We start from the raw sequence: 18,593 nt of genomic DNA, 5'->3' as shown, positions 1-18,593 counted from the left end.
TCCCCCCTCACAGATTTACACCCCATAAAGGTCCCCAGAATACACCCGGATCTGTACTGTAAACCCCATAATTACAGCAGTTTCCACTCCATTAACCCCACGGCCCCTGAGTGCTCCACCTGCCCCTCATACATGAGCTCCATATGCCGCCCCTCATGAAGCTCTGTGTCCTCCAGGACTGCAGCACAATGAGCACATCCCCCTCACTGGGCTCCTTACACACAGCCCCTCCTCCTTCCACAAGCTGCTGCAGTCCGGGATTGTCATGTGACCAGTGACGTCACAGACCTCCTTCTAACAACTCCACTCTAGCATCTACCCTCTTTCTCCCCTGCTGAGCCCCGCCCCCTCCACTGATCACATGACAGTGACGTCACCGCAGGTCCTTCAGCTCTGGCAGTGCAGCAGATACTGGGCAGGTCCTGGTCGGTAGTCAGGACTCTTGTTCTCTCTGGTATCAGCCATTCCTCCAGCCTGCAGGTAAGATGAGCTGTGAGGAGACAGTGTGGTGGAGAGCTCAGACATGTCACCTCTGGAGATTCTCCTCCATTACACACAAGGAATCCTCTGCTCCTCAGCTTAGTATGATGGGGGGAGTAGTTGTGGGGATAGTGGGGGTTGTCATCATTCACTGGCCCCTGACTGTCCTGGTGAGGGGCCCCTGCATCCAGGAGGAGAATGAATGGAGCGGGGCCCGGCCTGAGCTCAGCTCTCTCCAGTCTCTTCTCTAGGAGTTGTGGACACAGCTGAGCACAGCCCAGAGGTGGGACCTGCATCTATCAGACATTTATCTCCTGTGGAGCCACCAGAAATCTCCATTGGGGCCCCTGGAATCCATGTGATGGGGGCTCTGAGAAGCGGGGCCCCTCCAGGCTCAGGAAGTGCGGTTCTGGAGGTGACATCTGGTCTTGTCCCCTGGATGATTTCCTCTCCTCTTCTCATAAAGGCGCCTGCAGTACTAGAAGCCTCCAGCTCCTCCAGTTCTCTCCTCCTGAACGGCCACCAAGGATGGACAGGAAGGAGATCAGCAGAAGAATATTAGACCTCACCTTGGAGATCATCTCCCTGCTGAGCGGAGAGGTAAACTTTTCTAGATTTCTCTCCTCTTTATTGTATTCTGTAACAAGTCAGACATCGGGAAGGAGAATCCATCATAGGAAGTGATAGGAAGAGTCCAGGGTCCTGGAGAACGGCCTCCAGACCTTCCAAGTGATGGAGAACCTGAAGATCAGCCCCCAGTATGGTGAGTGATGTGTCATGTGACCAGGGACCAATAGTCATGTTGTAGGAGCCATGAGAAGGTAAGTAGGCACGTTGTACCAGGAGGAGAGGGCCGGAGGAGAGCACATGGCCCCTGAAGGGTTTATTCCCTAAGTGTCTCTCTCCATCCACAGGAGTACACAATAGTGAAGAAGACATCGGGGGACTGTGTGACTCCCATCATCCATCTCCAGGAGTCAGGAGGGCGGAGCAGGACCCCTCACCCCATCACAGAGCCTCCCCCTCACCCCCTGATACATGAGCAGAAGATCCTAGAACTCACCCACAAGATGATGGAGCTGCTGACTGGAGAGGTGACACTGCTGGGAATGCTGGGAAATTCTCCAGTAACAGCACTGGAGGGTCTGGGTGATGACGGTGTCATTGTGTTGTCAGGTTCCTATAAGGTGTCAGGATGTCACTGTCTATTTCTCCATGGAGGAGTGGGAGTATATAGAAGGACACAAGGGTCTGTACAAGGAGGCCATGATGGAGGAGCACCAGCCTTTTATATCACAAGGTAAGAGCCGTCATGTGCAGTGTATACACGTGTGTGCAGTGACATGTAATGGAGGAGCACCAGCCTCTTATATCACAAGGTAAGAGCCGTCATGTGCAGTGTATACACGTGTGTGCAGTGACATGTAATGGAGGAGCACCAGCCTCTTATATCACAAGGTAAGACCCGTCATGTGCAGTGTGTACACGTGTGTGCAGTGACATGTAATGGAGGAGCACCAGCCTCTTATATCACAAGGTAAGAGCCGTCATGTGCAGTGTGTACACGTGTGTGCAGTGACATGTAATGGAAGAGCACCAGCCTCTTATATCACAGGGTAAGAGCCGTCATGTGCAGTGTATACACGTGTGTGCAGTGACATGTAATGGAGGAGCACCAGCCTCTTATATCACAGGGTAAGAGCCGTCATGTGCAGTGTATACACGTGTGTGCAGTGACATGTAATGGAGGAGCACCAGCCTCTTATATCACTAGGTAAGAGCCGTCATGTGCAGTGTGTACACGTGTGTGCAGTGACATGTAATGGAGGAGCACCAGGCTCTTATATCACAAGGTAAGACTTTTCATGTACAGTGATATACAGATGTATTTGCCCCTCTTTATAAGGGGGAACCCTTCTTTTTGGGTTTGATGGGAGACACCTGCAAGTCTAGAAGTTCTGTACATGGGGTGCTCTGTCCTGTGCAGACTTTCCAGAAGTCTGTATGTACAGGTGGCCAAATGCCCTCTAGGTAAGAGGTGGGAAGGCTAGTGCTCCCTTCAGATTGTGGAGACCGATCACAGATATAGAGATTATCATGAGGTCTGATGGGCCAGGCTGGTACAGTAATAAAGGGGTTAATACCAGTTTGTTGTATTCACCAGGGAAAGGATTTGTAAAAGTTACTTTAATGCCCAGGATGGCAGGTGCTGGGTGAAGAGTCTGGCAATAAGGCATGTAAGGGGTTAAATTGTCGTCTCTATGGGTTTGATGTGATCGGGGGATGGGGGAAGATGTCTAGTGCCCTGGAGCAGGGGTACTTTAAAGTCTGGACATTTGTGGACATTTGCCCTGTTCCCCCTACGCAAAGACATCAACTTTAATATTCAACGACTTTATTTCTCTTGAAAGGGTTAACTTGCACTGTTTAACTGCATTTTATATGTATTTTGTGATATATATCCTGTTCATTTGCACTGTATTTGCAAGGCTCTGTGGAAAGGGTTAAAGAATACTGAGAGACCTTTCAGACTTTGAATGAGAAGCTGGTAATTCTCCACAACTACCGTAAGGTTTAAAGAAGACCATGTTTTGGAGGGGAAAATCCAGATTTGTTTACCACCAAATCCAGACAGCCTGACCTTGTGACTTTCTGGTTTTGCTCTGTTGTTATGTCTGAAGACTTGTTTTTGTCTGGAAAAACTGCTGTGTCATTCCCATTAGGTATCATTGAAGCTCTAACACAGGTCTATGACAGACGAGAGTTGTAGCAATATATCTGTTTGTGCTGAGTTTCTCCACTCCACCCCTCCCACTAAAAGGGTCTAGTTTGGAAAGAGATGGTATATAAGGAGAGCAGTCATAGCGACTAGTGTGCTGCAGTTAGGGACCAGTGCTTGGAGGGGAGACTCAATCCAGTCTGCGTGAGTAACCAGAAGAAGACACTGGGATGGGGACGCTGAGCCTCAGATCATGGGTCAACAGCCCTGTGACCAAGGAGCCACCTGGACTTCTGAGCTACAGACCGTGGATCTCCAGCCTTTAGCCAGGGTAACAGCCTTCTGAGAGAGAGAGAGGGGGGGGGGGACAGCTAGGTCAGGCCTTTCCTCAGCATCAAACCTTTCTTCTGCCAGGGAGGAGACTGGAGAAGCCAGCCCTACGCCTTGCCTGTATTGTTTTTCACCTGAATTCCTTCAGTAAAGAAACACCCTGGTTATGTGACCGCCGGTGGCTCTTTATGTGTTCCGCCTCTCACTTGCTTCCTTACGGCTGATAGCTCTTCTGTGGAGTGCTCTGCTTGTGTGGTGGTTCTCCTGTTCCAGTTACATCTCAAGCTAAGTCCTTTCCCTTTTCTTGGTGTGTCTGTCCTGACTAGGCCTCAGGGAGACACTAGCTCCTTCAGTTTAGAAGGAGCCGGTTGCCTCTTTCCCTGTTCCCTAAGCTGAGGGTTTGGTGCAGTGTTTCAGCAGTCTCAGGTTCCTGTGCATGTGCATTTCTACCATTGAGATTTGCACATGTTGTTAGCAGCTTAGGGAGAGAGTCAGGGTTTGCTAGGAGGTGACCTCTGTATTCCCTAGGTTTGGGGCCTAGTCTGTTATTTAGTTGTGGTTCCCTTTTGTTGTCTTTCCTTCCCCGTACAACCCGTGACATTAAAGGCCGCCGAATACCTTTACTGTTTCCCCTGCTCTGTGTTGTCATGGATCCTGTCTCTGCACTGGTGGATCGCATGCAGGGGTTGTCGCTGGAGGTAGCAGACCTCCGTGAATCTGTTGCAAGGTGTCGGGCATCTGTCTCCGCAGTGGGGTCCAGACCTTGCTCTGAACCTAAAATCGCCCCCCCGGACCGATTTGCCAGAGGAAGTTACAACTTCATTCGGTTCAGGGAGTCTTGTAAAACTTTATTTTCGCTTACGCCCTCACTCCTCTGGTGACTAGAGTCAAAAGGTGGGGATCGTTATTTCTTTATTGAAAGGTGATGCTCAATCCTGGGCCTTTTCTTTGCCGCCCGGATCCAAATCCCTCCGGTCGGTGGATGATTTTTTCAGAGCCCTGGGACTTATTTATGACGACCCAGACCGAGTTTCTCTGGCTGAATCTATGTTGCGCGGCTTGCAACAGGGAAATCGGTCTGCTGAGTCCTAGTGCTCTGAATTCAGGAGGTGGGCAACTGATTCAGAGTGGAATGACCCTGCTCTCTGGAGTCAGTTCTGTCAGGGGCTATCTGAGAGACTAAAAGATGCCCTAGCACTCCATGAAAATCCTGTTTCATTAGAAGCTGCCATGTCTCTTGCGGTACGAATTGATAGACGTCTGAGGGAAAGGTGCAAAACTCTGTTCTCTCGGGACATATGACCTGAAGGGTGGTCGGTCCCCTCTGACACTCTGGGTACTGAGACACCTGAGCCCATATTTGGAGATGAACCTATGCAATTGGGACGGGTCTCTCCAGACCCTGGTGATAAGAACTTCAGGGCTAGAAAGAAACGTTATTTTTTGTGTGGTAAAGAGGGTCGTTTCGTTAATGTTTGTCCCTATCTAAAATATCAAGGCGAGAATAAAATAAAAAAAGGAGTTACCAATAAGTTTTGTTCTCTAACTCTTGGCAGAGTAGTTGGGGAATCTGAGAGCATGATCTTGTCTTTTACCGGTAGTACCTGTTTTCTCCTGCCTGCCAGGGTGGCGCTAGATTCCAAAAATATTAATGTAGAGGTATTTTTGGACAGCGGGGCAGGGGTTAACCTTGTGGATTACCAGTTTGTCCTGATGCATGGTTTTAAATCTAATGCACTGGACAAAGAGATCTCAGTGTTCACTATTGATTCTGCTCCCCTTTCTCAAAGATATTTGACTCACATGGTGCAGGATATCCATTTAAGAATGGGGGATTCTTATGTTGAGGGTATTTCTTGTTTTATAATGAAGGGTCTGCCGGCTCCTCTGGTGCTAGGGTTGCCATGGTTGTCCAAACATAACCCTACCATTGATTGGCAAGCGAGACAGATCAAAGGCTGGAGTGATTACTGTATGGACAACTGTCTCGTCACATCTCTTGCTGGGATATCCACTAAAATGTTACCCCCGTTTCTCTCAGATTTTTCTGATGTGTTCGCTGAGAGTGTGGATCAGGAGTTACCCCCTCATAGAGAATATGATTGCCCTGTCAATCTGATTCCTGGAGCTAAGTTGCCAAAGTCTTGGTTGTATAACCTTTCTGGACCCAAAAGAGTTGCTATGCGAAAGTATATTACTGAGAGTTTGGCAAAGGGACCCATCAGACCATCTAAGTCACCTATGGCGGCGGGGTTCTTTTTTGTAAAGAAAAAAGATGGGACATTGAGACCGTGTCTAGATTTCCGATTCTTATCCCCTTCCCCTGACACCCAGATTTGTTCAACCAGATTGTTGGAGCTAAGGTGTTTTCTAAATTAGACCCAAGAGGGGCATATAATCTGGTAAGGATCAGAGAGGGGGATGAATGGAAGACAGCTTTTAATACTCCTGTGGGTCATTTTGAGAACTTGGTCATGCCTTTTTGGTTTGACCAATGCCCCGGCAGTATTTCAACATTTCATCGATTACATTTTTCATCATTTGGTGGGAAGGTTTGTTGTCGTATACCTGGATGACATATTGAAGAGTCATCAGGATCATTTAAGACAAGTCTTGCTGATCCTCTGGGAGAATAAGTTACAGTTGGGTCCATAAATATTGGGACATTGACACAATTCTAAGATTTTTGGCTCTATGCACCACCACAATGGATTTGAAATGAAACAAACAAGATGTGCTTTAACTGCAGACTGTCCGCTTTAATTTGAGGGCATTTACATCCAAATCACATCCAAGTCCGTGCGGTCTTGGAATTGGATCTGTATTTTTGGCTTTTCACCCTCAGTCGAACGGACAAACTGAACGCACTAACCAGAATCTGGAGACATATTTGAGGTGTTTTGTTGCTGAGAATCAGGAGGAGTGGTCCTCATTTTTGTCTTTGGCTGAATTTGCTTTGAATAACCGTCGTCAGGAGTCCACTGATAAGTCACCATTTTTTGGTGCATATGGGTTTCACCCTCAGTTTGGTATGTTCTCTGGGAATAATTCCTCTGGTATTCCTGATGAGGAGAGATTTGCTTCTTCCTTGTCATCTATCTGGTGGAAAATTCTAATCAATTTAAAAAACATGGGCGATATGTATAAATGTATGGCTGACAAGAAACGTGTGTCTGGTCCGGACCTGAATGTGGGTGATTTGGTGTGGTTGTCCACTAAGAACATTAGGTTGAAGGTGCCATCCTGAAAGTTAGGTCCAAGATTTATTGGTCCATACAAGATCTCTGCCGTTATTAATCCGGTTTCTTTTCGCCTTGAACTTCCACAAGCTTGGAAGATCCATAATGTCTTCCATAAATCTTTGTTAAAGAGTTATGTGGAATCTGCTGTACCATCTTCCTTGCCACCTCCACCTGTCTTGGTTGACGGGAATATGGAGTTTCAAATTTCCAGAGTTGTCCTTCGGGGTTCCCTTCAATACCTCGTTCATTGGAAGGGTTACGGTCCGGAGGAGAGAATGTGGGTCCGGGGGACTGATGTGAATGCCAGTTGGCTTCTGACGGCCTTTCACATAGCCCATCCTGATAAAGTTGGTCCTGGGTGCCCAGAGGTCACCTGTAGAAGGAGGGGGGGTACTGTCACCGCCGGCCCTGGGAGAGATCTTAGAAGTTCAAATAGACGGAAGACTCAGGAGTCTATTTAACAGATCTCTCTTGTTTTCATTGTTGCTGACAGGTTTCCACCCTTCGCAGATGCTGCTCATTATCAGTCAGGTGGCTCTTTATGTGTTCCACCTCTCACTTGCTTCCTTGCGGCTGATAGCTCTTCTGTGGAGTGCTCTGCTTGTGTGGGGGTTCTCCTTTTCCAGTTACATCTCAAGCTAAGTCCTTTTCTTAGTGTGTCTGTCCTGACTAGGCCTCAGGGAGACACTAGCTACTTCAGTTGGGAAAGAGCCGGTTGCCTCTTTCCCTGTTCCCTAAGCTGAGGGTTTGGTGCAGTGTTTCAGCAATCTCAGGTTCCTGTGCATGTGCATTTCTACCATTGAGATTTGCACATGTTGTTAGCAGCTTAGGGAGAGTATCAGGGAATGCTAGGAGGTGACCTCTTTATTCCCTAGGTATGGGGCCCGGTCTGTCGTTGTTTAGTTGTGGTTCCCTTTGGTTGTCTTTCCTTCCCCGTACTACTTGTGACAGGTTACTGCAGACCCAGACTCTCTGGACTTATTTCCCATTGGAAAGCAGAAACACATGGTGACACCTCGACAGTGTCTGAGGGACCCAGCGTGGCATTGGGGCCACCACAAACCCTGCCACTGCAGATGTATGGGACGTCTGTGACTACCTAGATGTGGGGGGAGGAGATAGAGAGTTAATAGAGGTCTGGACAGGAGTGACCCCGGACTGCCACCTCCTGTTTCTGCTCACACTGAGGGGAGCTTTGTAAAAGTTAATTTGAATGAAGAGCAGAATTTACCAGAGACAAGATTTATCTGGATGTTTTATAGGATTCAATAAACAATATTGAATAAAATAAAAAGTGTCCATTCACAATAAATTACCCTCACCTGATGTTGGCAGGGCTGGGCGAGTATCTGATGTGTATGGGGGCTCCTGATTACATCCAAAAAAAGATAATGTGAGGGGAAATAATGATCAGGCATATTAAATTCAGCGTGCCCATTCCTGGCAGCAGCTCACTGCCCTCTCCCGATCCAGAAGACATGACACTGGAGTATTTGTATGAGGTCCTGGAGGAAGAGCTTCCAGGAGGAGAAGGGTTAATCCCACCTCTATTGAAGGTCTACAGCTTCCTTAGGCCTGATTCAGACACAAGTATTCTTCTCCAAGTGCGATCTGTGTGTGCAGTGGACTATGCGCCGACCGGCCCAAGTCACCAACTGAGAAACTCGAGACATGCTGGGAGCATAGTCTCCTGCCTCCACACACTGCACTGCCAGGAGCTTAGATACACACAGAGCTCAGGGTTTTCCCATCAGTGCAGCTTTATAAGGGTCTCAGTTTTGCAGGATGATTTGTACTTTTTCTCAGCTTCATTATAGCGGACATGGGACTCACTGATTAACCTTTATTTCTTTTTTTGCAGACGTCATGAAGAAAACCAGCAATACGAGCCTTCTCCTGAATGAGCCACCAAGGATGGACAGGAAGGAGATCAGCAGAAGAATATTAGACCTCACCTTGGAGATCATCTCCCTGCTGAGCGGAGAGGTAAACTTTTCTAGATTTCTCTCCTCTTTATTGTATTCTGTAACAAGTCAGACATCGGGAAGGAGAATCCATCATAGGAAGTGATATGAAGAGTCCAGGGTCCTGGAGAACGGCCTCCAGACCGTCCAAGTGATGGAGAACCTGAAGATCAGCCACCAGTATGGTGAGTGATGTGTCATGTGACCAGTGACCAATAGTCATGTTGTAGGAGCCATGAGAAGGTAAGTAGGCACGTTGTACCAGGAGGAGAGGGCCGGAGGAGAGCACATGGCCCCTGAAGGGTTTATTCCCTAAGTGTCTCTCTCCATCCACAGGAGTACACAATAGTGAAGAAGACATCGGGGGACTGTGTGACTCCCATCATCCATCTCCAGGAGTCAGGAGGGTGGAACAGGACCCCTCACCCCATCACAGAGCCTCCCCCTCACCCCCTGATACATGAGCAGAAGATCCTAGAACTCACCCACAAGATGATGGAGCTGCTAACTGGAGAGGTGACAGTGCTGGGAATGCTGGGAAATTCTCCAGTAACAGCACTGGAGGGGTCTGGGTGATGACGGTGTCATTGTGTTGTCAGGTTCCTATAAGGTGTCAGGATGTCACTGTCTATTTCTCCATGGAGGAGTGGAAGTATATAGAAGGACACGAGGATCTGTACAAGGAGGCCATGATGGAGGAGCACCAGCCTCTTATATCACAAGGTAAGACCCGTCATGTGCAGTGTATACACGTGTGTGCAGTGACATGTAATGGAGGAGCACCAGCCTCTTATATCACAAGGTAAGAGCCGTCATGTGCAGTGTATACACGTGTGTGCAGTGTCATGTAATGGAGGAGCACCAGCCTCTTATATCACAGGGTAAGAGCCGTCATGTGCAGTGTATACACGTGTGTGCAGTGACATGTAATGGAGGAGCACCAGCCTCTTATATCACAAGGTAAGAGCCGTCATGTGCAGTGTATACATGTGTGTGCAGTGACATGTAATGGAGGAGCACCAGCCTCTTATATCACAGGGTAAGACCCATCATGTGCAGTGTATACAGGTGTGTGCAGTGACATGTAATGGAGGAGCACCAGCCTCTTATATCACAAGGTAAGAGCCGTCATGTGCAGTGTATACACGTGTGTGCAGTGACATGTAATGGGGGAGCACCAGCCTCTTATATCACAAGGTAAGACCCGTCATGTGCAGTGTATACACGTGTGTGCAGTGACATGTAATGGAGGAGCACCAGCCTCTTATATCACAAGGTAAGACCCGTCATGTGCAGTGTATACACATGTGTGCAGTGACATGTAATGGAGGAGCACCAGCCTCTTATATCACAAGGTAAGAGCCGTCATGTGCAGTGTATACACGTGTGTGCAGTGACATGTAATGGAGGAGCTCCAGCCTCTTATATCACAAGGTAATAGCCGTCATGTGCAGTGTATACACGTGTGTGCAGTGACATGTAATGGAGGAGCTCCAGCCTCTTATATCACAAGGTAATAGCCGTCATGTGCAGTGTATACACGTGTGTGCAGTGACATGTAATGGAGGAGCACCAGCCTCTTATATCACAGGGTAAGACCCGTCATGTGCAGTGTATACACGTGTGTGCAGTGACATGTAATGGAGGAGCACCAGCCTCTTATATCACAAGGTAATAGCCGTCATGTGCAGTGTATACACGTGTGTGCAGTGACATGTAATGGAGGAGCTCCAGCCTCTTATATCACAAGGTAATAGCCGTCATGTGCAGTGTATACACGTGTGTGCAGTGACATGTAATGGAGGAGCACCAGCCTCTTATATCACAAGGTAATAGCCGTCATGTGCAGTGTATACACGTGTGTGCAGTGACATGTAATGGAGGAGCTCCAGCCTCTTATATCACAAGGTAAGAGCCGTCATGTGCAGTGTATACACGTGTGTGCAGTGACATGTAATGGAGGAGCACCAGCCTCTTATATCACAGGGTAAGACCCGTATGGTAAGTGGTGTCCTGCTGGTATCGTAAACTACAATGTTTACATCCGCACACATGACACGCTGCACCGTACGCAACACACGCACCACACGCTGCACCGCACATATCACACGCATGTATGTGCTGCAGTATGTAGTGAATGCAGACAGGCTATTATAGCCAAGTGATAAAGTACAGGGAAGATCCGCCATATTGGACTGGACTTGGCTATGAGTCCTTGCTGTTAGACCAGTAATGGTCCCTGCATAAATCCCCACCTCTTAGGCCCCATTCACACCAGCGCTATTTATTTCTGTTGTTCTTCTCATCTAATGGAGCAGAACAATGAAAATAACGGAAGTGCTGGATCGGGTACGTAAGGCTGGGTTTTTGTCATCCGATCAACATACACAACAGATGCCGTACTGGGACATCCAGCACCATGGAGCTCTATTGTAAATAAAATAATAACTTTTCTTTGAGGACTCTGCAACATGGGGAAGCGTAGCGCAGCACGTTTTTCCATCCTACACTCAGGCTCTGATGTTTCGTGTACAGAGCCGGGCCCCTCGCTCAGGCAGGGATAAGCCTGTACATAAAACGTCCGCACAGGGAGCCCGGTGGATGACGTCGCTGGTCACAGGACCCGCATCGGTTCTGCAGAATCCCCTTTTAATGTATTTTATTTGGATTTTATGTGAAAGAGAAGCACAAAGTACTATTGTACTGATTAGAGAAGCAGCCACGAGGCCCATGTCCACCCTTGAGGAGCTGTAGACTTCCACAGCAGAAGTGGGAGAATCTGTCCACCGAAACGTTTATTCAAAGAAACAAAGTATAAAAGGCATACAGTACAAAAGATGCAGTAAAAAAAATATATAACAATGATGGGGAGGGGGGTCTGGAAGTGCAACCGTCTATGAGAGACTTGATCGGGGAGTCACAGGTCCCAGGCCAGTGGGAGACCCGTAACCAAGGTTCCCAAACATAATCACATTTATCCGGGCAACCTCTGCACAATGAGGTAACTTTATACAGTGGGAGCACCAGTCACCGGTGTAAGGCAGGCATTTCTAGCTGGACTTAGGTGTTCAGGCGCCCTGTGTGCAGAGGTATACTGTATATTGTGGGGCACAGTGTAGCGGTATACTGTATATTGTGGGGCACAGTGTAGCGGTATACTGTATATTGTGGGGCACAGTGTAGAGGTATACTGTATATTGTGGGGCACAGTGTAGAGGTATACTGTACATTGTGGGGCACAGTGTAGCGTATACTGTATATTGTGGGGCACAGTGTAGAGGTATACTGTATATTGTGGGGCACAGTGTAGAGGTATACTGTACATTGTGGGGCACAGTGTAGCGTATACTGTATATTGTGGGGCACAGTGTAGAGGTATACTGTATATTGTGGGGCACAGTGTAGAGGTATACTGTATATTGTGGGGCACAGTGTAGCGTATACTGTATATTGTGGGGCACAGTGTAGAGGTATACTGTATATTGTGGGGCACAGTGTAGAGGTATACTGTATATTGTGGGGCACAGTGTAGAGGTATACTGTATATTGTGTGGCACAGTGTAGCGGTATACTGTATATTGTGGGGCACAGTGTAGAGGTATACTGTATATTGTGGGGCACAGTGTAGCGGTATACTGTATATTGTGGGGCACAGTGTAGCGGTATACTGTATATTGTGTGGCACAGTGTAGAGGTATACTGTATATTGTGTGGCACAGTGTAGCGGTATACTGTATATTGTGGGGCACAGTGTAGCGGTATACTGTATATTGTGGGGCACAGTGTAGCGGTATACTGTATATTGTGTGGCACAGTGTAGAGGTATACTGTATATTGTGTGGCACAGTGTAGAGGTATACTGTATATTGTGGGGCACAGTGTAGCGGTATACTGTATATTGTGGGGCACAGTGTAGAGGTATACTGTATATTGTGGGGCACAGTGTAGAGGTATACTGTATATTGTGTGGCACAGTGTAGAGGTATACTGTATATTGTGGGGCACAGTGTAGAGGTATACTGTATATTGTGGAGCACAGTGTAGCGGTATACTGTATATTGTGGGGCACAGTGTAGCGGTATACTGTATATTGTGGGGCACAGTGTAGAGGTATACTGTATATTGTGTGGCACAGTGTAGGGTATACTGTATATTGTGGGGCACAGTGTAGGCTATATGTGTATAAGAAACATATTTCACATGAACACTCACAGTTACTTGGCTTGGCCCTTGGGGATCTCGGACGCCACTTCCACACTTTGGCCGGGGGCTCGGCGGAGCTGATGTTGTGTTTTATCCTAATGAGAAAGATTTCATAATAAGGATTTGGAGAAGGGGCAGAGGGGTCGCAGAGCAGGGAGAGGCCGGTGCTGCTACTAGGGGGTCATACCCTGGGGGAGTAATAAAGCCCACCATAATGCCCCCCAGTAGAAATAATTCTCCTTATAATGTGACAGTGCAAAAAATGCCCCCTTGTAATGCCCCCAGTTGAGCTAATGTCCCCATAGTGCCCCTATAATGTGCCAGTATAAAATACCCCTATACAGTGCCCCCATAGTGCTCCTCTCCCCCCTTCCTTCTAGTGCCCCCCATAATGTACCAGTATAAAATGCCCCAGTAGATGCCCTCAGTGTCCCCCTTAATTTCCAAGTATAAAATACCCCTTCTTAGTGCCCCCTGTAGATGACCCCATAGTACTCCTCTCCCTTCTTCCCCATAGTGCCCACCATAATGTGTCCCAGTATAAAATTCTACTGTACAGAGCTCCCATATAAAATCCCCCTTCTTTGTGGCCTCAGTAGATGCCCCTATAGTGCCCCTAATCATGTGCCAGTAACAAGAGCAACCCCCCAATCATGTGCCAGTATTAACAGCCCCCCCATGTGCCAGTAATAACAGCGCCCCTCCATCATGTGCCAGTAATAACAGCCCCCCCAATGTGCCAGTAATAACAGCCCCCCCCCATCATGTGCCAGTAATAACAGCCCCCCATCATGTGCCAGTAATAACAGCCCCCCCATCATGTGCCAGTAATAACAGCCCCCCATCATGTGCCAGTAATAACAGCCCCCCCATCATGTGCCAGTAATAACAGCCCCCCCATCATGTGCCAGTAATAACAGCCCCCCCATCATGTGCCAGTAATAACAGCCCCCCCATCATGTGCCAGTAATAACAGCCCCCCCCATCATGTGCCAGTAATAACAGCCCCCCCCATCATGTGCCAGTAATAACAGCCCCCCCCCCATCATGTGCCAGTAAAAGTATTGCATATACAGTACAGACCAAAAGTTTGGACACACCTTCTCATTCAAAGAGTTTTCTTTATTTTCATGACTATGAAAATTGTAGATTCACACTGAAGGCATCAAAACTATGAATTAACACATGTGAAATTATATACATAACAAAAAAGTGTGAAACAACTGAAAATATGTCATATTCTAGGTTCTTCAAAGTAGCCACCTTTTGCTTTGATTACTGCTTTGCACACTCTTGGCATTCTCTTGATGAGCTTCAGGAGGTAGTCACCTGAAATGGTCTTCACTTCACAGCTGTGCCCTGTCAGGTTTAATAAGTGGGATTTCTTGCCTTATAAATGGGGTTGGGACCATCAGTTGCGTTGTGGAGAAGTCAGGTGGATACACAGCTGATAGTCCTACTGAATAGACTGTTAGAATTTGTATTATGGCAAGAAAAAAGCAGCTAAGTAAAGAAAAACGAGTGGCCATCATTATTTTAAGAAATGAAGATCAGTTAGTCCGAAAAATTGGGAAAACGTTGAAAGTAAGGGCTATTTGACCATGAAGGAGAGTGATGGGGTGCTGCACCAGATGACCTGGCCTCCACAGTCACCGGACCTGAACCCAATCGAGATGGTTTGGGGTGAGCTGGACCGCAGAGTGAAGGCAAAAGGGCCAACAAGTGCTAAGCATCTCTGGGAACTCCTTCAAGACTGTTGGAAGACCATTTCAGGTGACTACCTCTTGAAGCTCATCAAGAGAATGCCAAGAGTTTGCAAAGCAGTAATCAAAGCAAAAGTTGGCTACTTTGAAGAACCTAGAATATGACATATTTTCAGTTGTTTCACACTTTTTTGTTATGTATATAATTCCACATGTGTTAATTCATAGTTTTGATGCCTTCAGTGTGAATCTACAATTTTCATAGTCATGAAAATAAAGAAAACTCTTTGAATGAGAAGGCGTGTCCAAACTTTTGGTCTGTACTGTATAAAAATGTAAAAAAAATACTTCTACTTACCTCAGTGTCAGTGATGCGATGCAGGCCTCTTCCGGCCTGTGTTCCACGCTGAGGCGGCGAGATGTCATTGCGCCGCCCTCTGATAGGCTGCAGGCACTAGGCCTGCAGCCTATCAGAGGAAGGGAAAGGGAGACGCCTCTCCCTCCCCTGGCTCAGCACAGCCTTCTGTATCGCTGTCCTGAGGACGGCGATACAGATGACTATGGAGATGAGCGCTTCCACAATGGAAGCGTTCATCTCCCGCCGCCACCCCCTACCGCGCCCCTAGATCCACCAGTGGCTGTGTCGGGCGCCCCTGTTGCCATGGCGCCCTGTGTGGCCGCACAGCTTGCACACCCCAAAGACTGGCCCTGGTCAGGCGTTTTTAGTTGGTCTCTTCGGATTCTTCCAGTTATACAGAATAACCTTTTTAGCATAGTCCAGTAGTAACTTAAAGTGCGTAGTGCCACGGTAAGGGGAAGATCGTCAACTAATCCAAAGAGGCAAACTTTAGGGTTTAATAAGTTTTGGCTTCTCCAAAGAAGTCTCCATAAACTCCAAAACCTCTCTCTAGTACGCCTGCAAGACTCTAAAGTCCCAAAACATGTGCAGTATCGTACCCTATGCCAGACGACATCTGGGGAACTCAGCTAAGGGGAACGTACCCATAATATAGAGTCTAAGCGGGGTATAGTAGATCCTATGTGTGAACTTAACATGCACCAGTTTATCCCTAACAGTAATCAATCGGGGGCCTGAGATGGTCAGAAGAGCTTTACAATCATCCTCATCTTATTTGGGCATATCTTTTGTCAAGTTCTGAAGCACTTTATCTCGTATGGGCGCACACTGGAAAACTATTAGGCCTCTTTCACATGAGCGTGGCGGATTAGGTCCGGATGCGTTCAGTGAAACTCGCACCATTTTGCAAGCAAGTTCAGTCAGTTTTGCAATTGCGTTCAGTTTTTTCACGCGCGTGATAAAAAAACTGAAGGTTTACAAACAACATCTCCTAGCAACCATCAGTGAAAAATGCATTGCATCTGCACTTGCTTCCGGATGTAATGTGTTTTTCACTGAAGCCCCATTCACTTCTATGTGGCCAGGGCTGCATGAAAAACACAGAATATAAAACATGCGTTTTTCACGCCCGATGCGTACACAGACCTATTAAAATATATAGGTCAGGATTCCGTGCTGGTGCTATGCATTCACGTCACACATTGCACTCGCGCGGAAAACTCGCTTGTGTGAAAGGGGCCTTAGTCGTGTCCTCCACAAATCTGACCTTTTATGGGAGAGTGGCAATAAGAAAGTCCTTTTTGAACGCAGCCCATAAGAAGTCCTGTTTGCAGTTTGCCACAAGCCATGTAGGGTACACAGCAAACATGTGGAAGAAGTAGGTGGCTCTAAAGGCCTAAATACAAAACGCTATGTGTGGAGGAAAACTAACACTGCACACCACCCTGAACACACCATCCTCACCGAGCTGTCTAACATTTACATCATTTTCTACACTTAAAACAGGCATAGAAAATGGTAAATGAGACAGGCCTGCCGGCCCTTCCCTGCTCACGCCACAGCCACTTTTTTAGACCTGGTATGATCGGGGAGAAGTCGCAGATTGCGGCACAAAGGGCTTTCCTTTCATAAATAACCCCCTTATTTTTAGCTGGATCCAATTCTTGCATAATAGGAATGTTATAAGTTTGTCTGCTCAATGATTTAGCAAAAAAAAAAAACAACACAAATTCCAATTTTTATCTCTACAGCGAATTCCAGTAAACATTTTAAAGGAAACTTCATGTTACGACCAAATTATAAAGTACAACGTGAAGATATCATGCAGCGCTCTTCAGGAGGCAACGTTAATGTACATTCAGAACCTCCTAATACAGATCTATCACATAATCTTCCTAATCATGAGGAACCATCTCTTAACCAATCACAGATTGTTACTAAAAGTACAGGTCAGAAAGGGGATAAAAGGTTTAAGTGTAGTAAAGAGTTTACAAAGAGATCAAGTTATTCTACACACAGAATAATTCACACAGTGGATAAGCAATATTCATGTTCAAAATGTGGGAAATGTTTTACACAAAAATCAAGTCTTGTTATACATGAAAGAAGTCACACAGGGGAGAAGCCATATTCATGTTCAGAATGTGGGAAATGTTTTGCAAATAAATCCGGTTTTGTTAAACATGAGAGAATTCACACAGGAGAGAAGCCATATTCGTGTTCAGAGTGTGGGAAATGTTTTAAACAAAAATCAGAACTTGTAACACATAAGAGAAGTCACACAGGGGAGAAACCATATTCATGTACAGAATGTGGGAAATGTTTTGCACAGAAAACAAGTCTTATTTCACATAAAAGAGGTCACAGAGGAGAGAAGCCTTATTCTTGTTCAGAATGTGGGAAATCTTTTCTACAGCAATCAAGTCTTTTTTCACATAAGAGAATTCACACAGGGGAGAAACCATATTCATGTACAGACTGTGGGAAATGTTTTGCACAGAAGTCAAGTCTGGTTTCACATAAGAGAACTCACACAGGAGAGAAGCCATATTCATGTTCAGAATGTGAGAAATGTTTTACACATAAATCAAGTCTAGTTGCACATGAGAGAATTCACAAAGGAGAGACGCCATATTCATGTTCAGAATGTGGAAAATGTTTTACACGTAAATCAAGTTTTGTTACACATGAGAGAAATCACACAGGAGAGAAGCCATATTCATGTTCAAAATGTGGGAAATGTTTTGCAAATAAATCAGATTTTGTTAAACATGAGAGAATTCACACAGGAGAGAAGCCATATTCATGTTCAGAATGTGAGAAATCTTTTACAGATAAATCAAGTCTTGCTAGACATAAGAGAATTCACACAGGTGAGATGCCATATGCATGCTTAGAATGTGGGAAATGTTTTAAACAAAAATCAGAACTTGTTTCCCATGAGATATGTCACACAGGAGAGAAGCCGTATTCATGTTCAGAATGTGGAAAGTGTTTTGCACAAAAATCCACTCTAGTTACACATAAGAGATTTCACACAGGAGAGAAGCCATATTCATGTTTAGAATGTGGGAAACGTTTTACAGATAAATCAAGTCTTGTTAAACATGAGAGAATGCACACAGGAGAAACTCCATATGCATGCTTAGAGTGTGGGAAATGTTTTACTACTAAAGCCAATCTTAAGAAGCATCAGGCAAGTCACAAAGGAGAGAAGCAGTTTTAAAGTTTTGTAAGGAATTCAAATGATAAAACTCATTGGATCATGTCAAAGTATATCTTTTATATAAAATAAAAATGTTAATAAAATAATAAAATATGGAAATCAGTCAGGAAATCCACTAGGCGGACATAAAACGCCTTTCTTTTATCTTGAGACTCTAAATTTAATTTATGCAATTAATGAAAACAAAGGGGCAACCAATTATGCAAATATATGTAACAATTTATTTATAAATGAGTAAAAATCCAATATAAAACTGACATAAGATCAATGGATAGACAAATTGACGCAGTACCAACAAACCACCACTAGATGGTGGTGTAATCCACTATCACTTTCTCATCATCACAGAATTATTAAAAGTAACATAT

At 46.1% G+C, this 18,593-nt stretch overlaps 1 protein-coding gene across 1 annotated transcript in view; it reads left to right on the top strand.

Annotated features, from left to right (window-relative positions):
• Positions 1–18,225, top strand: part of LOC122930383 (zinc finger protein 260-like) — a 37,119-nt gene extending 18,894 nt beyond the window's left edge. The window contains exon 3 of the mRNA XM_044283747.1: positions 17,183–18,225. Within this exon, the coding sequence (XP_044139682.1) occupies positions 17,183–18,225 (1,043 nt within the window). The remainder of the gene's footprint in view (positions 1–17,182) is intronic.
• The last annotated feature ends 368 nt before the right edge of the window (positions 18,226–18,593 follow it).

The sequence above is a fragment of the Bufo gargarizans genome, chromosome 1 (assembly GCF_014858855.1).
Source record: "Bufo gargarizans isolate SCDJY-AF-19 chromosome 1, ASM1485885v1, whole genome shotgun sequence".
Classification (NCBI taxonomy): domain Eukaryota; kingdom Metazoa; phylum Chordata; class Amphibia; order Anura; family Bufonidae; genus Bufo; species Bufo gargarizans.
This window is presented reverse-complemented; position numbering and strand designations above follow the sequence as displayed.